The sequence below is a fragment of the Pleuronectes platessa genome, chromosome 21 (genome assembly GCF_947347685.1).
Source record: "Pleuronectes platessa chromosome 21, fPlePla1.1, whole genome shotgun sequence".
In the NCBI taxonomy this organism is placed as follows: domain Eukaryota; kingdom Metazoa; phylum Chordata; class Actinopteri; order Pleuronectiformes; family Pleuronectidae; genus Pleuronectes; species Pleuronectes platessa.
In genome coordinates, this window is record NC_070646.1 from 16,140,192 (window position 1) to 16,166,855 (window position 26,664).

The 26,664-nt window shown below is 41.3% G+C and overlaps 2 protein-coding genes across 4 annotated transcripts in view; one reads left to right on the plus strand and one right to left on the minus strand.

The window, feature by feature from the left end:
* Positions 1 to 1,532, plus strand: part of LOC128426511 (putative uncharacterized protein MYH16) — a 57,032-nt gene extending 55,500 nt beyond the window's left edge. For all 3 annotated transcript variants that reach the window (XM_053413404.1, XM_053413402.1, XM_053413403.1), the window contains one exon: positions 319 to 1,532. In XM_053413404.1, the coding sequence (XP_053269379.1) occupies positions 319 to 471 (153 nt within the window). In that variant the 3' untranslated portion in view covers positions 472 to 1,532. The remainder of the gene's footprint in view (positions 1 to 318) is intronic.
* A 577-nt stretch (positions 1,533 to 2,109) lies between these two features.
* Positions 2,110 to 26,664, minus strand: part of gas7b (growth arrest-specific 7b) — a 55,534-nt gene continuing 30,979 nt past the window's right edge. Inside the window, exons 6-14 of the mRNA XM_053413405.1 lie at positions 24,464 to 24,553; positions 21,664 to 21,779; positions 21,362 to 21,436; positions 16,530 to 16,608; positions 14,010 to 14,138; positions 12,927 to 13,050; positions 6,970 to 7,049; positions 5,106 to 5,204; positions 2,110 to 4,611 (exon numbers count right to left, since the gene is read on the minus strand). Coding sequence (XP_053269380.1) covers positions 4,498 to 4,611; positions 5,106 to 5,204; positions 6,970 to 7,049; positions 12,927 to 13,050; positions 14,010 to 14,138; positions 16,530 to 16,608; positions 21,362 to 21,436; positions 21,664 to 21,779; positions 24,464 to 24,553 — 906 coding nt within the window. The 3' untranslated portion in view covers positions 2,110 to 4,497. The remainder of the gene's footprint in view (positions 4,612 to 5,105; positions 5,205 to 6,969; positions 7,050 to 12,926; positions 13,051 to 14,009; positions 14,139 to 16,529; positions 16,609 to 21,361; positions 21,437 to 21,663; positions 21,780 to 24,463; positions 24,554 to 26,664) is intronic.

Consider the following 26,664-nt stretch of genomic DNA (forward strand, 5'->3'; position numbering starts at 1 on the left):
ACCGACGGCTGGTTAGATCCTTTAGCTGCATCCCATAATGACCGGGTCTCATTTGGGGTTAAACTGATGTAATGTCGATTTTAAGATGTATTCAAAGCACAGTTCATATTACTGTATATGCTTCATGATGTTAGATTGTGCAGTAATTGCTATTGTTTTGAATGTTTAATGCAATTTTTGAGGAAACATTAATTAATTCAAATTCGCACCAGAATCACTTTTAGGGGAAAAAAACCAAACCCAAGAATATCTCAAAATTTGTATTTCTTGTGTGTGGTTGTTCTTCACGATGACTAATACATGTCCGTGCTCCACCAGGGTTACAGCACGCCGTACCCCGGCCGGGTCCGGTCGCCCAGCTCTGTGGGCTCCGAGGGCAGAGGGGAGAAGATCCTCAACGACGACAACGAATCCGTAAGCTCCCTCATCCCGGCCTATCTCAACTCCCTCAAGAAGCTCATGATCGATTAGAAGACGGCCCTGACATCACGTCATGGTCTGTTCTGACTCCTCGTGGTGTGACACGCATCATGCAGGTCATAAACAAACCGTTCCACGTGCCACATGTTTGTGATTACTGCACATTCCCATTGAACCCTATCTGAAATGTATTCACTTTCACTCTGTAAGATCACAGCTTTCATAACACACTCCAGCTTTTATCCAACACACTTTTATCTTCACGTAATAATGTAATATTTGTACGAAAAAAACAGCTTGAATATGGAAAAGTGTACTGTAAGTGTACTAAAATTGAGGTCACACTTTACTGCATAGACCGAATGTAAGTCATGTATCATGCAAATTATGATCATCAACAAATCATTTTTTTATCTAAACAATAAAATACAATAAATGTGCAGCGTACTGTTGTACACTGTGCACACAATGTTTTCTTTACTCAAATCCAAACAGAAATTCAACAAATATTTTGTATTTATATATACTTATGTTATTGTTGATTAAATTAACAAAGTAGAGATACTACATTGTTAATTGTAGTTTACATACATGGCTAACTTAGCTCATCTGTGCACTAGCTAGCAATTTTTTTAGCAACTGCTATGGTCCGATAGGCTTTATAATCTGAAAATAAGCACAACATGCTGTAACGATAAATAACTTTTGGGACATTTGATATTTGCGAATATGGCTTGTTTATGGTCAATCACATTTGGGAGGGACAACTTAGTAGTGCAATGTGTCAAAAATTAAATATATATTACATTAAGAAATTCACATACGAATGATTTGTAAAAGATTGGTTCATGACGGTTTATACATGACTTATAACCGGTCAGTAAAGTGTTACTCGGTCAGATATGTAACATGGTGCCATCAGTTATTTTAGTTCAGTAATAGGAAATGCAATGTCAGTGTATTTTAACTGTTCGATAAAGTATATGTCTGTTTGAACTTTTAACCACATTTTAATAATCACTGTCTACTTCTGTAACAAGGCTTGACCAAAGCAATTTATTGTTGAATGTGAATATATGTTTTTAGGAAATAAAGACTTTTTTCATTTATTATATATTCCCAGCTTTTTTTACCATGTTGTGATCCAACTAACTGGAATTCGTCAAAACCATAGACTTTAAATAAAGGTTGAGGACGCGTCTCCACTTCCTGCCACTGTCCAGACAAAATAACCTACATATGGACACTGACATCCTGCGCTTTTAGAGCCAAACAGTATGATAAAAAACTACTAGAAATGACAGAAACCATCTTTGACAAAAATCTTTTTGACGTGTGATTTTGACTTTTTAGTGCGATCCATGTCCCATCCACTTACATGGAGGGGGTGGAGTTTGTAACGTACCCAGCAGCCAACCACCAGGAGGTGAATGAGACGCTTTGGCTTCACTTTATACGAAAATTGAGGATGTAGTTGAAAACATTGAATAGAGGCATACTGAGAGTGCAACACTTCCTATAAACCGCCCCTGGATTATTAAATGGAAACTGTTTCCATTTCAAAAGAGCAACTGCCAACCAAGAAAATCCAAGCGTTCATTCAATGGCATCGCTTCATCACTTGGCCACTGGCAGAGGTGCGGCTAGCTCCGCTGTTGTGGTGTAGCCGAAACAAAGCAGAAAGCATAATGATATTTGATATTTTCATTTTATTAATGAAAACTGCCAACTTTTAGCCGTTAATGTACAAAAACATCCCAATCCTGCTCTCTCGGTGGACAAGTAATACTAAGCAGCAATCCTGGATGCGACTAAGACGTGGTAGTAAAAGAGCACTTTGTACAACATTTAGCTTCTGCAGGCGGCAGCGTGCTGAATCCAACCGGAGCAACTGACTCACGTTTCCAAAGCTGTAGAACATCACGGGAGAGCTGTCATTTCTCTTGTATATAAAACGCTTTGTATATTTCATATATTAACAGTACCCAATGTCTGTATATCATATGTCTTTGTGTAGGCTTCTATTGTTTATTGTATTTTTCACCTTTCACTCCACCTGCCTCCTTTACAAATCACACATCTCATATATTTACACCAGGCCACCCTGAACGTAACCCAAACACTTCCATTAGTACTAAAATGTGTCAGGATTAAGTTCTCTGCAGAATACTTTTCATACCGACAGCAACTTACAGTATATTTATTAAAAATCACTTGGGTATAAAGTGCAATTGGCTGATTCTTAATAATTATTAGGAATGAAGTCAAAGAAACAGAAGTAAATGGAATCTTTCTGGTTTTTCTCTCGGAGACATGTTTGTGACGTTAGCTTAAAGAACTTGACTGTTTACTAGTCCCTGGTGCTGCAGGCCTGTCAAGCTTTGAACTTTGCAACATGCATTAACTGTGTACGGGCTCTGATCTGTGAGTAAATTTTGGAGTCTTAATAGCTCAAGAAGTGGTGTTTAATAAATGTTCCAAAATATATAGCAAAAAAGAAAATGGATTAGCCTAAAGAAAGCACTTCTCTGGTTATGGCCCACAGTAGTAACTAAGAGCCCTGCCATAAACCAAATATTAGGATTACAGCATATGTTGGAAAAATACTGTATATGCCTTAAACAACCACTGGGGGGAGTCAATACGCCAATGTATCTTCTGCTGTTTTCCCATATAGGCTCACTCTGACGTTATCCAGAGTTTTGACTCAGGCACTAGATAATAATCTAGAGAATGTGAGGGGTTCAGTGCACGTCTGAAAGTAACTTTAGAATTAGCAGCTCTGTCCTGGTCTTGATTTGATTTGGGTAAATATGTGCTGTGTTTGCTGAAGTCATTGGTTATTTATCATTCTCACATCCTAGCTCTCGTGTAAAAGTAGAGCAACCTTAAAAATGAAACACATCATATGTGATTTTTGAACTATGTATTTTTCTGACTTTTCTTCAAAACTGATTTTTCTTTATGTCGTCACAACTACAGAATATAATCTTTATATTGTATCTCTAGCCTGATTATTTGTGGAGGTATGTTACCATATTTTTGTTTATCTTCACCCTCGACCGATGAGCTCCAAATTGAATCCTCTGGAGATGCATTCCCATTCACCATCAAGTTCCCAAGTAACATTTTTTCTTTATATTTAAAACAACATCAGGGGAATTAGAATGAATAGAATTTGAATAACATTTAATTAAATAACTTGAATGCTGTATAAAACTCGGGCTACCACGACACAAACGATGCTGTTTTTTCATTCGTATATGTCTGTTGAGGAAACCTGACTTTATTGGCCATAATTATCAAGCCAATTATAGCCAATAAAATCAAAAGATCTTTTATTTCAAAAATGACTTCTAATGTCCGATTGGTCGATCTGACACCTTCACCTTTTTGTAAACTGCATTAGTGACCGGCTTGACAGGCGTAGCAACAGTAGGTAAGAGTTTAGCGAATGGTCAGCACTTGCATATGATCAATGTTAAAATAAAAATACTTTTGCCTCATTCTGGTGCACACGGATATATAACACTAGGCTTAGCAGCAGTCGTAAATCATGTTTACCAACAACTTCGCAGTCCTGAAGTCACATGTGACCCAGAGGAGGACCTCACAGAACGAAGCAAATACACATGGCAGCATTACACTGCTGCGTGACATAAAGCTGTTTGCACATGTTAAATGTTCACTGTTGCTGCTGCTGCTTCATCACTCAACCCAGCACAGTGTCCTTCAGGAAAGAATCCACTCTCACAGCTCCCATTTTCCTGTGTTTCCTTTGTTTTAGAGAGGCATCAGCTTACATAAGAGAAAATTACGACCCATTAGACAGCTTCATTCATCCCTTAGAGTTCTCACTACATCGCCTAAACACTGACATCATCCTCAGCAGGTCGCTGTGAGGGCGGCTCATCCCTCAGTCCGTTAGGAGTCACACCATCAGTGGAGGGGGAGACTGATCCCAGCACAGGTTTCCTCTCCCAGTCAGTCCTCAGGCCTGTAGGCGCTGGGTCAGTGTGTCTGCCTGGGCTCTTGGGTAAAAGTGTGCATATGCAGAGTCATCAGACTGCACTGAGATCAGATCTCTATGTCCACTGGCCTGATTTCTCCAGTCTTATTCTCCTGCACCCACAGCTCTCTGTCCCTGGCTGGGTCCACATTCTGCAGGAGCTGGTCCACCGGCTCCATCGTCTGGACAAACAGAGAACAACGTTAAAACACACACTTTGTTTACTTTGAGGAGGGTATGTTCAATTCAACTTCATATTTATCTCACATGAGTATTAATGTAAAATATACTTTAAAAATATACAGAAGGGGCAAATATATAAAAATATTCTCCACTTTGTTTGCTAGGCAGCCGCTGTAGCATTTAGTAAATTCAATAACAATCAAATAAATAAATAATAATTGATGATTCTCTACAATTTGCGTAGTTTGTTAGAAACAATATTTTGAGTGGCAGCAGGGGTAAGTCAGCTGTTGTGTTTTAAATTGTGTAAAGACATTGATTGGTAATCACAATCACTTCCTCAGGTCAATATTGAACTAAAACATTTCCGAGAAGAACCAGTGGGAGAACAAATATGAATCAACCATTTAACATTTGAGTTGAGAGATTACAGATTATACCACATGCATAAGAGCCCGCTCCGGACCCTGTGGTCTGTTGCAGTTGTACTCACACTTTGGTTGAACATGTCCGTCTCGTGTCGGAGCGTGGTGTACTGACACAGGTGCTGTCGGATCATCTCCATCCGCTCCACCTCCAGCCGCTCCAGCTCCTGAGGACAAGGGCAGTGTGTGAGCTCAGTAACAGAGAAATATTTGGGAATCACAGGGATCTATACAGTGGTAAAACAGGAACAACATATTTCTAACCATCAGTCGCAAAGTGTTTCATCAAGTGTTTACAGTTACACATTTCACGCACAAGATTATACTTCAAGTCCTTTGACACATTCTAAGGCAGAGATCAAGCTCCTGACCTCACACTGACCATCAAACTATCACAGCATGCACTTTCAAGTCTTTGCATTTAAAGCATCAAGAGGAACGATGTGGCTTTGCTTATATATTTAAGATTATTATTTGACAACCAATACATCTGATGTTACTCAACCACATAACCAACAGCTTTATTTATATAGCAACTTTCAAATCAAATCAAGCAGTTGTATTCACACAGTCTGAACAGCAGAGGTCTTGGCATTCCTATACCGAGGAATATCTAACAGGGACTCATCAGAAGATCTCAAGCTACGTGCTAAGGGAAGGGAGAGGTAAAAAAACATGCCAATAAAGCATGTGTAACATTTCTAGATATAGAAAATGTAATTCTAGAAATTTTTCAAATAATCTGAATTGGAAAAAAACACAGCTGACTGAGTTCAACTTTTCTGTTATCTCTTTTTCATGTTAACCCAAGTAATTTTTTTAATAATTTGCACTTGTAGTTGTTTTGATTAAGTGTCATGGATCTGTCACTAAATGCAACACACTCATTTACAATTAATTTGGTCTAAATTGAAAATCTAATTTAGACTCAACATCTCATGCTGCGTGCAAACTATGAACATCTGTATATAAATAAGTGGTACATCATCACTAAGTCAGTTTAAATATTTTCAATGTGTATTGTACTCTTCAATACTGCAGTAATAATGAGCCAAATCCTTTATTACAACATCTAATGACATTTTTTGATAAAGCTTATAGTTAGAGCTAATTAGTGCGCCAGAACGTTACTTGTTCTATTTTATGACACATGACACACGGAGCTTCTCTTTCCAGCTTCTTCTTCCTCTTCTCCATCCCTATCCCCCTTCCCCGGAATCCCTTTGCTTTATCACCCGCAGATCCAGGGCCTCTGTGGCCGCACCATGGATTGCGGTTTGTGGATCGTACACCGGGGGTCGCGGTGGTGGATCCATTGTGGCGGATTCTGGGCTGATCGTGGTGCTGGTGGCGGACCCTGTGTCGCGTTGGCATTGGGCACGGGCGGTGGACCAGGACCGCGGTGGTGGCTTGTGATGGGTCCTGGTGGGCGGCGGTGGACGGTGACTGAGGACTGGAGTGGCGTCTGGTCTGGATGGTGGATCGTGGTCTGGATGGTTGCTGACCATGGACTGTGCTTGCAGCGGGACTGCTTGGCATGTCATGTTGGGGTTGTCCTTCGGGATGTCTACCCTCATCAAATGCTGCTAGAGACTTTGATTATTGATGATGTTTTCCTGCACGTGGCATCTATTGCACTTCTGTCCGTCCTGGGAGAGGGATCCCTCACATGTGGCTCTCTCTGAGGTTTCTACATATTTTTACCCTGTTAAAAGGGTTTTTAGTAGTTTTTCCTTACTCTTGCTGAGGGTTAAGGACAGAGGATGCCACACCCTGTTAAAGCCCTATGAGATGAATTGTAATTTGTGAATATGGGCTATACAAATAAAATTTGATTGATTGATTGATTGATTGATAATGATGAAAGCCAGAAAGAAACGACATTGCAACAGAGTGAAATTTCTCCAAACCAGTAAACCAGTGATTTCTTACCAGGCTCGTAGTGACCATCTCCTCAAACCATTTGGACTGAGACTGGTTGTAAAGGTCGACACAGCGCATCAGATCGTCTCCTGTCACAAAGAATAAAAACAGGCCGATTAGAAATATATATATATACAATACACACACACACAGCACTGTGCCTGTAGTGTGCACTGTCTCCAATAGATGGCACTACTGTCCAAGTATTCCTTCACAGCTGACGTGTTTGCTCCACCTCGCTCAGCTGACTCTATCTTCCCACACAGCACTGACAATCTGGACTGATAATAGATTTCATTAAGATCGCATAGAATCCATGATGAAGGGAGAGGTCTAATCTGCCCTGTCGTTAATGTTACCGCCTGTATCCTGCTGACAGCACAAACAAACACTAATCATGTGTGAGATTAGATCAGAGGGGAAATGATGCTGATCAGTCTCTTCTTCAGCAAATGACTCTCAATCCTCTGCTCTTATTTATCTATATTAAGAGTGTATTTTTATGTTTGATTTGATGACAGCTCTATAGATCACAGCCAGCGAAGGATAGCTTTTCTTCAACTGGACTCTGGGGACCACAAAAATAAAGAAATACTAATTCATGTGAAGTTTCACAGCTTCCTTCACTATCCCATGTTTCTGTTAGAGACATTTTTATTTCTTCTCTCTATTATTTTCCTTCTTCTCTTACTCTCTTTATATTATATCTTATAGTTAAATGTTTAAATAAGAGCAGAGTTTGTTGTTTGTGTTTGACATACATGTTACGAACAGATTGACTGAAACTTAGTGACTGTTTGCAGAGGTACAGGTTGTAGTTAATCCAGTGAGAGGAAGTTAATTAAACCTATGGGATAAATATGATGCCATATTGCAAAAATGAAAACAGAAAAAAGATTTCTCGAAAAGTTTCAACGTTTCAGAACTTTTTATTACCGCACGTATATTACCACTGACAAGGTTACAACCCTGAAAACAAGCTGATGAACTGGGAGAACAGTGACACAGGAGAAGGGTCAAAAAATGATTTCCAGAAATGAAACACAATTGAAAAACAATGCTGAATATAATATTGTATCCATAAATGTTCCCAAACCTAAAATAAACTAGTTACATTTCAAATAATCCGTGGAAACAAAATGTCTTTGTCTCCGTGTGACTGCTGAGGTGATTACGACAGACTTGTGATGGCATCAGTTGCAACACATCAAGTTAAGAGCATCACAGGAAACATTGCAACATTCGCAAGTTTTTATTTTTTATAATTGTTAGCTAGCTCAAATAGAGTTATTTCAGGAGTCCGGGGCTGAAAAGTTAGGGAACCTCTGATCTTAAATATATTCTGTATTCAGCCTGTTGCAACTGCCAATGAAGCTATATGGTGTGTACAACTGACTTTAAACTCTATGAACCTTCCCATCAAAATTTAATATTGTGTAATTTTATAAACATGAATCCAAAATCAAGCCTGATGCATCTGGTAAAAGTTTAGTGGGTTTGAGCAGCTCGACTTCATAACGACTGACCCACTGGTGGGTCTCTGGGTTTTGACAAGTAAAAAGGAACAGATCTGTTGAATTGGATTTTTATGTGGACTGTGTATCCTCAGTCAGCTGAAAATATTCCTCTATTAATATAAACCTGAGGGGAAAAAATGTAAAAGAGCTGCTATTTATGCTGCAGATAGGAACCTTATATCAAACCGTCAACTCCTGCACAAAGCAAAAATCTGTTTTGTAAGTAAAAAGTAAAAAGAGCTCAATAAAAAAAGGTGATCATGGCCTCAGGTGACTGAAATTAGGAAATCCTGTGAATAAGGAGACATGAATGAGCCGGTGCTGCATGTAGTCCGATGCAGGGAGAGCACAAAGCGATAATGAGTCTTTGTTATGAGCAGACAGATGCCGCACTTTAGTTGTTTTGGCATCAGTCTCGTCTCTGCTTCCCTCGCCCTGCGCTCCTCGTCACTGGCAGCCAGACGCCGCGAGCACCGTCAACAACTGCTGCTGTTTTTCTCCCCGGTTGCATAAGCAGCGCGGAGGACGTACGGGACGGATGACTCGTGAGTGTTTGCGTGTGTGGGAGGAGAGCCAGTATGGATGGAGGACTTGTGTGTGACAGCATGTGGTCATGCCCGGTTGAGTCATGACATCACACTTCTGCGGAGAGTCTACATCTGTTTACTCTTAGCTCGTCACTTTGCTCAGCTCGCTAACTTTCACAGCACCAATCCTCCTGCAGCCAAGTCTCTACTTTTTCACACACACACAGACACACACACACCCCCTTCTGACATACACACGTTACACTGCTGGTCACTCCCAGGTGACAGTTTGTGTAAGAGGAAGATCAAGTTCACGCTATCAGAGCCCACTGAACTTAAACGCACTACTCCTCTCAGCGTATTTGAAGCCTGGCCCTTTGAGGAATGTTTGATTTGCTTGTATTATTATTATAATACTGTTTTTATTTGTTTTGAGTCTGCCTTATCTCTTTTGTTGTCAACGTCCTTTTAGTCTTGATTGGTTTTTACTTATTTGGATAAGCACTCAAGAAAAGCATCAGCATCCATCGCGGGTCAGTCCAACCTCGTCTGACCGATAGAGGGAACCTTGGTTTTGAACCTTGGTTGCTGACCACTGTCATCAAGAGGAAGTAGAAGAGAAATGTTCTGCTTGTGCTGCCCTGCCCCCCCCCCCCCCACTGACGGCCTCTCCAACAAGAGGGCTCCTCTGAGAGTACTTAGCTCCACCAAGGCCCAACAGTCCCCTTATGAAACCATATTTAAATTCACTAGATCCTGGTTTTTATTTCGATCAGCAGCAAAATTACACATAATAAAAAACATCAGTCCTCTTAACATGTCTGATTATTCCCATAAAGATCTATACCAAAATTTGATGAGTTCTTTTCTGACCTATATTGAATCCTTCCATCAAGTTTCATGGTAATCTGTCCTGTGGTTTATGTGACATTTTGCTTACAAGCAAACACAACAACCAACAAACAAACAGGGGTGAAACCATAACCTCCTTGGCGGAGGTAAACATATTCAGGGCTAAATAAGGTAGATTAAAGGCAAAAGTATTATTTGTCACAAGTTTACTAGTAAAAGACTCTAGTCTGTTACATCAAAGCTGTGTGGGTGTGGTTTGACTGACATGACAACACCATTTTCCAATAAGTACATGCACATTAATCCAGATAAGTTGTTAATAGCCTGTCTCACATCATGTCAGCGCTCTGTCAAGACTCCTCCCCCAAAACTGAGATTTTCCAAAACAGCCTCCAGAGTATGTGAATCAAATCATCGGCTTGGCGTTTCACTGCATGCGGGGTAAACACAGCTTTTACAAAACAATGCTCTGAGGTTCTGTGCAGCAGTAAAGTCAATACAACCTTTATTCACCTCCCACTCTCTCTGTGATTGTTTATTTTATGTAGCCAAAGACAAAGCAGAGCAGTTTTCATGAACCTGAATTCATGTCGATTTTTTAAAACATATTTCATTGGAGCAGAACAGCAGCTTGGGAAAGACCTCAGGTTAGCATGCGGCGTTCATGGCCTGCAGTGAAATAATTATTTCATAATCGCCAAAAACTGAAAAATGTGTAGATAAGAACAACTATGATGTTAATTTGACAGAAGACAAAGTGCAGTGGACACATGCTGACAATAGGGAAAATATAGAGTTTCAGACACCCTGCACTTTTTCCTAACTCGTTTTCTTAACCCTTTCAAAAAAAGGTAAATTCAGGTAAAAAGACTCAAACAAATTAAAAAGGACGCATTTCTTTTTATTTGCTCATGAATTTACCTTTTCATTTATTGAGAGAAAATTATAATTCCTTTAGCTGCCACCAGAAAACAATCCCTCATGTTTCTTGTATTATTTCAAGAGTCAAAACTTAATTATATGACCAATCAAGGCTGGTTTTAAATATCCATTTACTACATCTATAAAATACATTTCCCGAGTGGAACGTGGCTCAAAACGCCACCTAGTGGTACAAACTGTCTTGAAACTTTCAGAGCCAATGTTTATGTAGTGTCAACTATTTGGGACGACATGACATTTATATAGTTATGGTGGGAGCCGACCAGCGCCAGCGACCATTTGTCAATAGGAATCTGGAAAGAAGTGCTCATTTTCAAATCTATGCTGAAACTACACAACTACACAACCACAACATTTACAATTCAGAGTCTTCCCCCAGTCCTCTCCTGTGCCACAGTTTAAAGGCTCAGGACGACCCTGATCTTGGCCGAATAGAAACACAGGAGGTGAGAAGCCTTTATACAGAATTTTTGTCTCCAAAAAGCAGAAGGGCAAAATCTTTTTACTGGAGTTATCGCTCACAGCCAGACAACATAGATGACTTAGCTTTAGCAAGCTAATTGGTAAGTTGTATGTGTGTGTGTCCAGTGGGTGTGGGTTAGTGGTAGGTAGGCATGTATAAGCCATTCTAAATGCATTTTTTGTATCTTTTTCTTAGTCAATTAATTCTTCCCACTACTAAAAAAGAACACACTGCATAATCTCTATGTTGGTTGAAGTGACTTTATGGGTTGTGTGTGTGTGTGTGTCCCAGGGGCTATTGGAGTAGAGTTATTCCACGCCCACGCCTTCTGTCAGTCTGGTGTGAACAGACTCGTCGAGTTAAGAATGTGTCTGACCCCCTCTTCTTCCCCTCACTCCCATCCTAACATAAAAAAAAGTCCCAGTCTGGCTCGAAGTGCTGACAAAGCTCATGAGTCATTTAAAAAGCCAAACACAGCATCTCGACTCACATTGGATCTCTCCAGTGAAGGGCTGGAGAAACACTGGAGGAGGATACAGAGTTATGGGCAGAAAGTTAACTATTTACTGAACCGTATGAGCTGTGCTCCCAGGGGAGTCTGATTTGCGGCTGCAGGGCAGCGCTGACATAAACCACTGCTGATTATACTCATGATTTCTGATGAGAATCTAACATTTGAGTTGGGGGTGGGGACTTTCATAGGGTGAATGATGAAATCCAGATCCACATATCTGCTGTATGGACAAACACTGTTTCCAAAATGTATTTTCTTTGCACATTTTATTCCGAGCCACAAGAGAACACAAATCTCCCAGAAGTCTTTGGGCCTTTCTAACTCTTAGGTCAAGAATCTTAACCTCCAAAGTCTCAGGCCGTGGTTCTCTGTACGAAAACAGTGGATGGCTCACTTCTGCCTGCCCCGGAGACTGAGAGCGTTTTCACATTTGATAATCCAAACCAAAGTCCATGTCTTTGTTACATTGTTTACGTTTGATCTGGCTCGTTTTGGTTTCACATTGAGATCTAAAAGTATTTCTGTTTACTTGAAAATGAATGGACCAGTTAACCAAAACCCCCTGTTTAGGCTGCTGCCACCACAACCCGACTTTTGATTAAGCGGAAGTTGGATGGATGAATGGATTCTCACCAAACTGTCATCACGTTTAGGATTCATATTTTCAAGGAGGTTTCACAGGATTTTGATGACTATCACATACACATTTCCTCATGCCTCGAGGTTGCACCTTGACAAAGCAAATCAAACTATATTTTCAGTCTCCCCAGAGGATTTTCTTCAGTTTATCCTTGTTACCCATCTCTATCACAAAGGTTCCTCCTTTGTTCACAGGTCTGCTAGCCTGTCAAAATCTAGATTATATTCAGGGTCTAGTGTTGTATGTGTTTTGTAAAGGCTCTTTAAAGACACTTGCCATTTTAGCAAAAAAAAAAATGAACTGCACTTACAAAGGAAAAGAAAATCACCGTTGTTTTTACTGTAAAAGTAGAAGTTAGGGAAATCTATTAGTTGTTGCAATCAGTGCAGATTATTGTCAACCCTTAGTTCTTTTGAACGAGCTTGCAACATGAATCCGGTGACCAACACTACCTCCCCATTTAAAATAACAGACCGTGAACCACAGTTTGACCTTGACCTCGGCCTCTCACCTGCTTGTGTGGATTTCCTGCGGGCCTTCTTGATATCCTCTTCGATCTTGCTGCTGAGTTTGATCTCCAGCTGCTGAGTCTTCAACTCCAGCTCCTTCTGTCGGTCAGCCAGAGCTCTGCGGGCCTGATGGTAGATAAGAGAAGCCGAGAAAATCCAGCTCAGATCTGAGACAAACCCCTTTGTGAAAAATCATGAGGCTTAATCTCACAAAGGATCTGCTCTTACATTTCTGGCAGAAAGATTTTTCTTCAACGATTGTGTGGCTTTCTTGAAACAAACATCTAAATACCGAAAGAGATAAACGTTTGCAGCCACTGATAATGTTACACTCTTTAAAGAGATACTTCACACTTAAAAGTGTTTTTGAGCAATAAACTAAATGATACAGCTGTGCTTTGAAGAAATACTTTAATGCTGGTTTTAACATCACAGTTTCTACAGTTGGGACGTCTCTACGTCAGGACATTTATATTTATTTGAAAAAATGGACACTCTTTTATCAAAGGTGGACAGCCCCCTGCCACCAGTGACCCCTGGGGAATGATTGGAGAGCTGCGCTAATATTCTAATCTATGCTGAAACTATACCCCTAAACCACCACGTTGTCTACCGTTCATATACACTGTACATCCTCTCCTCCCCTCAGTGTGTTTGTTGCTATTGAAGACCTTTACAACTTTTAGCAAGCTAATTGACATATTCTGTGTGTGTCTGTGTTTTTTCAATTTCTAGACGGAAGGGTATTTCTGCCAATACTTAAGGGTGTAGTTACAGTCCATCAGATGGTTTTCTAGAGAGAGAGAGTGTTTTGTCCCTTCTCAGAGCGAACGCTGCACAGATGACAGATGATGTGAGACAGATTCGCGGTTGCCTTCAGGCTGCAGCCAATAGCTTTTCATTGTACATATACAAAAAGCAGGACGCATTCCAGCGACAGGAAACAGCCGTCTGCTTATGGAGGAGTTGTGGAATTTTAATCACCAGCAAGATGATGCCGGAATTTCTGCCACTGCCAAATAAGAGGACAGGGCTGCTTTAAAATTAGAGCTGCTTTAAATCTGCGTCTCGGTGAGTGCCTGTACCTTCTCCACTGACGCGAAGCGACCAACCAGCTGCTTCCGTAGGTCTGCGATGTGGTGGTCGAACCTCTTCATGTCCTTCTTGAAGTTCTCCCGGAAGCTCAGCAGAGGCTTCTCCACTTCACTCTGGAGCTGCTCGGACAAAACACAACCAACAATCTCAACAAGAGGTTTGCAGCTGGACACTCTTTGCAATGCGAGGGCTCATCTGACAGGCTCACATTGATGCTGAAGTAAAGTTCAGGCTCAAACAGTGTCATGTGAGGACAAGGAGTTTGCAAAAGGAAAAAGGCAGAAGAAGAAGAAGAAGAAGAAGAAGAAGAAGAAGAAGAAGAAGAAGAAGAAGAAGAAGAAGAAGAAGAAAAAAAAGTAATTTTCACTCTTTCTTGTTTGAATATGTTTTCCTCTTGTGGTGGGACTAGGAAGGAATTGACTGTCCAAACGCATGTGCAGCCTCTGATTACTTTCACACTCGTGATAACTGAAAAGAATAAATATGCCTGGCAGCTATTAGGTACTGAATGACGATATGAATCCAGGTGCAGATACAGTAACTCTGCATGCATATAAAGTGGCGCTGAAGCAGAGAGTCACGAAATGAATTATGCCATTTAAATTTCAGTGACGATAAAGTTATCAATCAAAGGGGAAATCACTATAACTCCCCCTCGACATATCTGATTTAATTACCCGAAAAACATAATTAGCTCCATTGCCTTTAGCTGCTTTCTACATGAAGTCATCATCCTGCCACACTGTGCTAGTTTAGATGTGAAATATTTCAGTTTATGGAGCCAAACATCATACAGAACCACAGATGCCAACGTTGCCGAACGTCCCGCTCTGATTCATCAGATTTCTGATGGTTCAACAAATGTTTTAAAATAATGCTGAAGATGATATTATTAAACCAAATGACCTAGTTTTGAGTAGAAAGCTGGTCATTGTTCAGATGGTCCTAAAAGGCCAGCAGGTATCCTGTCCCAGCGGTCACTGGTTTTTGAAATCTGCAAATCCTTCCTGTAGCCGCGTTCTAAGTCCATTTCCACTCAAATCCTTCCTCCTGCCCCAAGAACCAGGAACAGCGACACACATCTGTGCATCTCTGAAGGATAACATCAGCGACTCCACTTCCTCCATCAGTCCAGCTGCAACCCTGGCCTCTGTTCGTCTTCCCACCCAAAACAAACTTTGTTTTTTTATTTAGAGCAATAAAGCCCATAAATATGGATATCATATTAATAATAATGAAAAAACATTCTCTAGGTTTTATATGAGTTTTATGTGCGTGGAACTGCTGATCATGTGTCACTCAAGAAGAATCAAATCTACTTCCCATTGAGAGGAAGTCACAAAAGGTGGTGGCTGATTCAAAGCCTCAGTGTAAAATGTACAGAATGTGCCTCAGCCCACGGAGCCATCATGAAGCCCCTTGTGAACAAATCTGTGGGAGGACTGTCTTCCTTGTATAGGCTGTTGAGCCCACGGTCAAAATGGATTAAAACTTTTCTACAAGTTCAAAACTCCATGGTACTCTTATCAGTTATGTACTTCAAGGTATTATTAGTCACAGATGATAACGGCAAGATTGGAGACATTTTTCACAAATGTATGAATCTGTTTAAAACCTGATCTGATCATCTGACTGCATGTGTGTCTTGTGGTGCTGTTTTGTTTCAAGATCCAAACTATGAAAAACAAGCGTACAATGTTGTTAATATGAAACACTAATATGAAAAATCTCAATCTACAAAAGTAAGACGAGTTGTATTAAACTGGAATTACCCTATTTATCATCCATCGAATCATATCTTGTACCCTATTCTAACCTGTATCCTATCCTATCTATCATATATTCTATCCTATAATGTCTGTTCCTACCCTATCCTACCTTACCCTAAATGAACCTATCCAACCTATTATCGTAAACGAAATATATGTTATGCAGAGCCACGTGAGAGATTTGCTTTGTTAAACATTTGTGTTAGCTATGTGGAAACCCATTTTTTTTTATTTTACTAAATGTATTATTGAAACAAAGATTTGAACCATAAAGACGCCGTAACATATCTCCCAAGTTCCCATTTAGTTTTTGTTGAATCAAAACCTCCCCAACATCTGCAGCAAAACGAATTTAAAGTGTCCTGGACACTAAGTTGCTCTGAGCTGCAAAGATTGAGGTGAAGATGTTTCAGCACAGTTGAAACCGTTTCAAACTGAGGAAAAGAATTTGCACTTTCGTGAAGCTTCATGAATCCATCTCATGGAAGTACACGGAAGTCAAATCAAAGATCTAAGAAAATACCAGACGGAGCCTGGTGAACTCTGAGAGCAGAGGCTAAGCTGTCGAACAAACACAACACAGATGCAGTCTGCACACACTGGTAACATCTGCACTGTCACCACATTGGCTGTTTGTTGTGCAAACAAACACAAATACAACAATCAAATTAAAAACTATATGAAAGAGAACAGTCACTCGTCATGGGGTTTGCAGGGATGAAATACAATGGGCTGAATTACCTTCGAGGAGAACTTTAGGTGAACTTCAGCTTCGTCTGTGAGGCTCTTCTTCAGCTGGGCCCAGGCCTCCCCCAGAGTCCTGAGAACAGATAAGGAGGAGGGAGTGAGTGTGTGTGTTTAATATCTCACACCGTTAGGACCACACACACTTTTTACGTAAAGACATGGAGGGAAAGCAGAAAATCTCGGGTAAAGGGGGGGTAGGACACAGCTGGAGATGAGTGAATCCTATTACACACGGCCACATACACACACACTGTTATACACACAAACACACACACATAGTTCAGCAGCAGAGTCAGAGTTAAAGTTCACAGATACACAAAATCTCTGAGCGCTGAGCTGAGGTCCACAGCCAGTTCAACAGATGATTAGGTTGAATTGGACATGAGATATGGCTCAGCTTATTCTTTGCCTATGAGTTCAGCTTTTCACCCCAGCTGGGGGCTATAACGCTGAGAGGGCTCGGATTGTTCGAGCAGATAAGCGTAAAAATTAATTTAACCGATGCACATTACGTCATAATTGTAGGCCAGCGACGGTGATTCATGATTCCTGAATAGTACTGACTGATAATGGGGAAAAATCCTCTTCATAGATCGTCAAGCGGCGGACAGTAAGACAATCCTCCTGCAGGCAGAGAGTCACAGCCATGAGGCTCTGGGTTTGGAACCAGCCGTCTGTGAGGGTAAGCGGGACACTTCAAAGCATCGCTCTGAATGAAGACATGTGTGGAATTCCCTCAGACTGACATCCAAAACATTCCTAACACTGTCAGAGCAAAGTCTGGCACCTGCAGCTCCACAGCAGCAACAAAGGGTTGAACAGTTTTTCTGCTTTTTATAGTCCAATAAATAATATATCTATGATGACCATCCAAGCAGGTTGTGGAAGGTATTGACTGTTTATTAGTGTGCACTGCATTACCTGCTTTTCTCACCATAACTGACATTATCCCTGATTGTGTCCCATTCCGCCCAAACATGTTGTTTCAACAGGAATTCAGCATTTTAAGCAAGTAAATAGTTGACTTCCTCGAATCTGTGTGTTCTGTACCTCAGAAAACACACAAACAACTTTAAGACACATTTGTGCATATCTCCAAGATTCACATTATAGTCGTCATGTTCCTACAGTGCTACCGTCCCCAGTGACAGACAATCCTTTGCAAATAAAAGAAAATATATGAAAATGAAAGAACCTCCCTCCCTGTACTTCCACCATCCAACAGAACTGAAACAGTGCATGCTGGGTTGGAAAAGAGAGTCGTCACATGCCTCGCAGCTACATCTCTACCAAACAAATGGTAAATTCAGGAATAAATAGGCGGCTGGTTCTGGGCTCTGGCCGGTCGGATGGTAGGAACTGACCAACAAAACAGCGATTGTGCTGTCTGACAACAGAGCGGCCTGAGGGAGAGAATAATGGAAGTATTGTGTTGCACTTTTCTGGGTGTGGGCAGACTAAGCTGGTTGGCATAATCTGGATTCTATATAGGACAATTCCATCCCACTCTGACCCTCTATTACCAAGCTCATGTGAAGAGGAGTTTTCTTATATGCAAATAAACAGTGCAGGGGAAGGTAAGCCTAGCTAAACCTTGCTTGCACGGTCGCTCGCACATTTCACTTTGCCCACTTTCTTGGTCTCATGTAGTTTTTTCATGAACTCAAGACAATAGTCCATTTCTATGAGGTATTAGCAGAAAGAAATGCTGGACAGAAGTGTGGCAAGTAGGGGACAGTGGTAAATAAAACACAACGTCACACTAGCAGTAGATGTATAAATAGAGTCATAAATGCAGACACCTGATTCAGTAATGTAATATACACAACACATCTGGTACAAAGGGAGTTTTACTGGACCCTTGTACTGTGAGAGAGCTGAGTTGCGATACAAAACATTACATTCACCAGTTGATCTACGTTATGAACTTTCACCTATGGTCATGAGCTCTGAGGCTTTGACCAAAAGAACGAGATCACAAATACGAGCGGCCAAATTTAGTTTTCCACAACTTGAGTACAGTGGAGCCTCTGCTCCTTCATGTCAAAAGGGGCCAATTGACGTGGCTCCAGCATCAAATCAGGATGTGTCCCGGGCACGCAAACCTTGGAGGAGACCCAGAGATAGACCCTGAATTCGCCAGGGAACACCTAGATCGCCAGGGAGCAGGAAAGCGTGGCAGGGGAGAGGAATGTCTGAAACATCCTGCTTAGCCAGCCTCTGCAGGATGTTCTCATATGTACGTGCAAGAACATGGATGAATGGATGGATGGATGGATGGATGGATGGATGGATGGATGGATGGATGGATGTATGGATGGATGGATGGACGCATGGACAGCATACATCTAAATTAGCTAACGTTAGCTAGCGTTAGCCAGCAGAAACTACTACTGCTCACACCTGAACATGTTAGGCTAGAAGCAAACCCCTCACCTCAAACATCAGTACAGATTTTTGCGGACTCTGACAAACTGTTTGGTTTTATAATGAGTAATCCCCCTCCCACCTCCCCATGTCCCCTGGCTCAACTGTCACTGAAATAAAATCTAAAAACAAAAGCGTTATAAAGTTCCATTAAAATATATTTCACACAATAACAACATATTATATTAGATGTAACAATGTGGTCATATTTTCCATGTTTAGATACATGTTCAAACCTAGTTTTTGTAGGATTGTTAGTATATTTTTTTAAGTTAAAATATCAATTCCCTTCTTGAATAACTTTCTCAGACAAACCCCATAAGGCTGGTCCATCTAAGTTTATATCTAATGTAAATAGCATGAGAAAAATACCAATGAGATGTTGTATAAAATACTTAGATGATGTTTTTAGCTTGTTTCCAGACTGATGATTTCCACATTTTGACATGCAGGCACATTGCTATGCACTCCCACTGTGTCCCTGAGGAATCTCTTAATAAAGATGAGTTTAATAACAACACGGTAGGTGGCGTCTCAACAAATCACAGCTCCTACTCTTCGGGGGCTTCTTTAGCTGGCCTTTCCCCTCTTGGCTCCCTGTTACTTTACTTTCCATGTCTCTGCGTTCCCTCAGAGAATCTGACAAAGAGCTGCCCTCAGCGTGATATCCCCTCTGCTGCCAGGCCGGGGGAAAGAGGAGTGGCTGCAGACTCCTTCTCCCTGCAGGGCTTCCCTGGATTCCTGCTTCCACTCCAACCCCCAACACACACAACTAAATGTCTGTCTCCTCAAATCTCATCACCCTCATCTTCACTCTTCACTCTTCCCCCCCTTTGCATCTACACTTCTATCCTCCCTCCCTCCTCTCCTCCCCTCTCTGTTGATTGCTGTAGTATGCTGCAGGACTGAGATCAAAGCATGCAGTGATTTACAGGAAGGCCATACTGTTTCACAACATCACTGGGCAGGGCCTCCAGACCCCAGCTCACACTGGGATGTCTTGCCTGGATGGTTAGTTGACTGGCTGGCTCACTGAGGAGCCGTCTGCCTCGCTAATTCTGATTAGTGTTTATTTACAACGAGATAAAAAGACAGACGAGGCTGTATTATGAGACTTTAGTTATCTGGAGAGCCATATTCTTCAGAGGTCGCATTTGACGAACGATTGACTCAGAACAGCACGATGAGGTTGTCTCGTGTCGAAGACTTCCCCATTTTCATTCCAGAGTAACGAAGGACCCAGAGAAGAATCCAATTACTACATGATTAAATGTAAATCATCAGGTTTCAACTTATTCAAATAGCAAACAGTGATAACTAGCATTAGTGATTGGGCAGACGAGATGCAGTGAGTACAGCGGCTACTGCTACAAGCAGGTACATCATTGACATCAACATTAGTGAAGATGAACAACCAGCATGTAAATGTAGTTCAAAGTAATATGTCAACGTGGAAAGTTCTTTACAAACCGGTGCAAACCAAGTGACACATGGCCCACGGGATAACTGGCTCCCCAACAAGCACACATCGAACCCAGAGACCAGTCGAAGGATGATGTGAAAAGGGGGAAGTCAAGCAGAGACAGCGGTGAACTACCAACCAAAGTGACCAACAGCCACTGGTTTGTCTCACAAGCTGAATTGCTTTGGTTCCAACTGAGCTCAACTTACTTCTTATATTTTCTGTGTCAAACAATTAACTAAGAGAAACCAGGAGTGGGAGAGGTAATACCATTCCTTAGAATCAATTAGGGACCCACAACTGATTGGTTAATGGGGTTATAAGGAGTGGGAGAACTAAATACATTACTTTTGTGCTATGGTTAGATATTTGGCTTCTGTGTGTCCATGTGGGCATGTAAAACGGAGCACTAGGGAAATGTCACAGCTCACCGAGCCACATGCCAACACTTGCTTTGTGTAATGAACAACATAAACAACAACAATGGTGGCTATATTCCGCCTTCTCTACATCTGGTTAGCACTGCTACGTCTAATTATAAGTTTGCAGCTACATTTAGCATCGCTGCTGCACATTACAGACATTCACAGGCATCTGCCTCGCCCGATATTACGGCGTTCTTATTTGAGTGATCGGTGATGTAGATTTTAACGTTACTTGCTAGGGAACAAATAGGCCCTAAATGGTCAGATGATGCCTCAAATCATTATTATTATTACAAAATATCAACTGTGGTTGAAGGAACCCCAAATTAGACCATTTACTGCACCCGCATCTCCAAAGCATCTGCATAGTGGAAAGTCAATTATGGCAGACAGCTTTTTGTGTAATTTTGTGTTAATTCACATCTTCCATGCAGCTGTGTGTGACTGTCAAGCTCCACTATTGACCGGAAGGGCTTTCTCCAGAAAACACTCCATAGAACAAAGTAGCTCACCCTTCCTCCTGGCCGGCGAGCGGGATCTGGGAGAGCTTGGAGAGATTCTTGGCGTACTCCTCTTCTATCTTTATCCTGAGAGGGAAGTAAAGAGATTCATTACCACACAGCCTTTATGCAACTCGGACTGACTGACTGTTTCCATGTGTGTTCTCTGTGTTGTGCAACTTAGTGATGCACATGAATGAGCATGAAAAAGGGGAAATGTTTTATGAGTTTCTGTAATGGGAAGTGCACGGTTTTCATGGTAACCCGCGGATGAAGTGTGAAAAAAACAGAAAAGGGATCGGCAAAGCTGATACCTTTCTCGTATGAACTCGGCCATCTCTTTCTGCATCTGTTTCCCCTTCAGCTGTTTCTGCAGCAGGACCTCGAATCCTGTGATGCAGCCGTTGCCTTGAGGATCCTTCTTATCAGTCTACGAGATAAACACAAGAGAAATGCACTGAACAAACAGATACTTAGCAACAAACAGGAGAACATCACACCTTGACCAAGCAGCACAATGAAACACATCACCTGCTGCATCTTCCCTCACACACACACACAGAGGTAATGCACCAGCATGACATGAGGTTTAAATTTATCAGACAATAAGGTAAGTCCAGCTCTAACTCAATGAATATCATATAGATGACATGAGTGCATACTGTGTCATCCATTTGAGTGAGCTGCTGCTAGCCGCCATGCAGGCTGGTAAAATGGATCTGTCGTGTCTCATCCTTGCAACATGATGGTGCCTAAAGAGTCCTGTCAGTGCACCAGCCGCTGCGTCAGCCACCTCAGTGAGCCGACAACACAATGTCTGCCAACAGCTTTGTGTTGGAATCTATCTGCTAAGTCCACAAATCTGAAATTAAAAGTCTGTACGAGGAACGAATATAAAGCATGTATTATCAGCCTCACAATTGGCATGTGTGTTGTTGATGAGCCCAAGAAAGTGCAGTGTCAAATTTAGTACTATGAAGAACATATTGAATCAAAATCCAAACAGCACCTTGTAGTCAGTGGGGGCGGAGCAGCGTAATATATCTATCTATCTAAATGTATGGGACTCGCACATCTTGAGAACTTCACACTTGGCATGTATATTGTTTAGGGACAATTTTAACAGTGTGTTGTAACAGTGGCTGGGAGTCATCAACATAAGTGACGCTGTTTATGATATGATGTTCACGATAACGGGCACATTCACGACAATGACAACTGATTCTCCAATTTAGGGCTCTACGTACTGAGGCGAGCTTCACTGAACTTTAAATAAACATACGAACAGCTCTGTGTTGGTGCAGCTTCACGGCTCCCTACTGTACTTGCCGCGTTCAATAACTGCAGGGTCACTTTTAGGGTTATAAATAGAAAGCTTCAACCAGCATCACCACATGCCAAGCAAATAGCCCATTCGCAACAGGCAGGTTTAGAAAGGGCACTTTGCTAGAGTTAACAAAGAGTTAAAGATGAAAATGTAGGTGAGCGAGTGAAACACGGGCAGAGATGGCAGCGTGGGACCCTTGCAGCTTTTTTAATGGTCATTCTAATGTTAACATATGATGTCTTCCTCTGCCTTGATAATTATTAATACTACAGAATAATACACGTTTGATATACAATTGTTTAGGCTGGAAATCTGTAGGTTTGTGCATATTTCTCCTTATTGCGTTTTGTGTTGTTCAAAATACGAACCAGTGTGTTTTGACAGGAGCTGAAGTTGAACCTTCAAAATAAGTCAGTTTCCCAGAATTCCCAGAATGGAGAGCTTCTGTACTAATAGGTTTCTGGAGTCCTGATTACAGGGTTCTTGTTTATGTGACGTTAAAGGAAACAGATCAGTGCAGTAAACTGGTTCCTCCAGTGCACGTAAACACAGACAGAGGACAGAACGCGGGGGGTCTGACAGTTGCCTGGTTCATCGAGAAATGTACTTGTTTTCATCAAAACATCCACTTCCACTTTCTTTAATCGCTCTTTCCTTTCACTGTGTTGTCGACTGTTTGTGTTACTGTGTTCGCCCACCACACCTGGTAGAGATTACACTGCAGGGGTGGGAGACGTCCAAACAGAGCAGCAGAGGCCAGCTGGCTCCCTCCGCTCCATTCACTTACTTGCAATGTATCATCCTACTACACTACTCTGCGTGCAGCGCAGCGAGGATGAAATAAATATTGAGTCACGTCAAAAGATGAAAAGGATCCAGCGCTGCTTTTGTCCACAAGGAATCTTGGGGATGTTCGTTCAATGACGTACTGGAGAGAGCAGTAGTGTTGACACAGGAAGAAGATCATTTTGAAAGAATTGCTCTCTCCTTTTTGTTCAAGATGTTCACGTAGATCGTTTTACTTCCTGTTACATCATCTCTCTCATGGTCTTGCACAACATGTTTTTTCCATCCCTGCATTAAGAGCTTCTCATCATCAGTCGCTGACAAAGTTAGGTTGAAGGCTGAGGCCACCTGGGAAGGTGCAATCGGTCAGCTGGGAATTATAGGGATGTTGATGTTGCTTTTATCAACTTCATAACTAGCTTTGCAAATTTTTGATGAAATATTTTCTGAATCAGAATCCAACCAAATTCTGAGGATCACAGATATTCCTCTCCCTACTGCACAGTACAAGTTTATAGTGGACAGTGTGATAGTGATACACAGTTGAACGAATAAAGGAGCAATGTTGATTTTATATTTTATGGATGAGTAATCTCAAAAAGTAACGAAAAGGCAAATAATCAAGCACTATGTCACTCCATTTAGATTATTTCATCCTTTTTCATTAATGTTAAAGGATGTTTGGGACTACATTTCTCATCATACTTTAATTAAAGCAGAAGGAATGATATTTTCTGTGAGTTAGCATATACTGTTTACAATACGGCAATCATGATCCCACAACAAATTAAAAAATTTAAACTTTCTGAAGATTATAAATATATAAGGAACTGAAGTTATAGAGAGATTTATAGTTAAGAGATTTATAGTTATAGTTGTATAGAGTTGGAGGGTACGATTTTTGCTGACTCCAGCAGTAAGTGTGATAATTAACAAGCAGTTTGCGCGATGGGGCGATGGAGAACAGATTTACAGCCTCCTAAATGTTGAGGTATATTTACCCAGAAGTAGTCGCAGTAGCTCCACTCGTTTGGCTTCAGCAGCTGTTGTTCGGGCATGAATGCAGGCAATGGGAACGTCACACAGTTAATCTGAGGGAGAGAGAGAGAAAGAGAGAGAGAGAGCACCACGGGGAGGGCAGTTTAATGGGACTGTTTAAAGTATCACAACAGAAAACTTGACTTTGATGCGACAGAACTGCACAGCAGCACAATCAGTGCCCCATGTGTTTATAGACACACAGACACGCACACAGTCTTGTATCCATGACTTCAGGGGAAATTACATTAACTTATGTTCATTCCCTGGAGACTAACCATAACTACTAATTACCAGACTCCTGACTAACAACTTTCCCTAGCCTTAAGTTAAACCTAACGTAAGTTTAAATATTCTTCTCCTTGATATCTGACTATTTGTTGGACTAGGACTTGCTCATAATGTGACTGCGTAAAAGGATTTAGACCCCCCCCCCCCCCCCCCCCCTGCATGCACGCACGCACACACACACAAACCTCAGCTGTAGTATTCAAGGTATAATCCACACTTGGAACAGACACCAAAGTAAAGAAAGACATCTCCAATCGACCCAGCATTGTTCATCCACTGTTCTCTCTGCACTGCATCCTTGGGGCGTCATCATCCTTCTGATCACTAGCCCAATATTCTGATGGATTGCCAAAAACGCAAAAGCTCCCAAAGCCTTAAATTATCTTGGTGCATCTAATCTGCTATTTGTTGAATCTGCTGGCTGCAGGACTCACAGCTGTGTACTGTATGATCCGTTTCTGGGGTGATGCTCAATAGGACTACCTCAAACCTCCAGGTGGCTTAGGAAGGTAGTAGGCAAATCTGTGACAAGTGAGTCTCCTCTAACCTTCTGAGTTTGTAAAACATGTGGGAATGACACTGTCTGAAGTCACGGCTGCTTTGAATACTGCAGAGTCAGGGTTTAATAAGTCATCAGGACAAAATCTGCCATGAAAAACTAACAAAAATTCATATGTCGATCTATTCGATTCAAAAGAAAGAGGGATGGAAAAAGGAGCAGTGAAGGAACAAACTTCTTGAAAATAAAATAAATGAAGAGACATGTCTTCCGAATAAAGAAAAACAGAAAAACAAGAGGACCTTTATCTTCTCTCACATTCATTCCAATTAACCTCTGGAGGTTAACAGCCTGCAGTCAGGATGCACTTTTTCTATTCAGCGCATCAGAAAGCCCCCTTATCTGATGAGAATATAGCAAATAGAGAATTTCTGTTTCACTGAAGCCTTTTCCAGATCAATATTTAGATTGAAGTGGCAAGGGAAAAAAAGAAACGGCCATTTAATTCAACCCTATCTTGGCTTCTGAGGTGTATAATTTGTTTTAGGGAAATGGCTTCCTATTTATCTGAACTTTTTTTATTTGGACTTCTCAATATGAGGGGATGGAAATCACTGCTGAGGTCCAGCGGTTGACAGAAAGCTGGGTTTAAACTGACCTCTGCTTGATGGTGGGAAAGTTTACTTCTAACACCCTCCAATGACGGGATTAGGTCGTTTGCATTCACGTCCACACACCGCTTCCGGCACTCTTTCCTGACCTTTAGTGGCCTCAACTGTTGACCTTTAAAAACACCCCTCCTCCGAAACAGTGAAAGTCCAGCCTTGGTTTAACAATTGAAACACATGTTAACCCTCCTTTTTCTGTTTGGGCCAAATTTGACCTGCTACAGGATATAAATGTTTAGTAAGTTTATTCTTTTATATGAATGTAACAGGGATTTAACACACCCACAACCAGATCCACCTTATCTTCATCCGTAATGAATGTGAAAAGTTCCCTCAGTGTGGGACTATAGCCATGTGGCAGAACTGGGGTTAGGGCTAGAAACAGAAACCCCCTTTCCATTCTCCCAAAATAGCCCATGTCAAATTACTAAATAAGTAAAGTAAATACAGTCTTTTTTTAGGCTCCAGTTAAGTGTTTTATATATAGAGCTGGGGAACATGGGAACCTGGCAACATAGGATCCTTTGTCATGTTCCCATTATGTACCATATCAATCTGGTGAACATAGGACCCTGGGGAAATATGAATGACCTTACTGACTAAAAGCATCAACATTATGATATCTAAAGCTGATAAATTCTGATTGTTATCGCTGTATTTTCCGCAAGCAAAATGAACCATTGCCAACTATGAGAAGCTCCTTGTA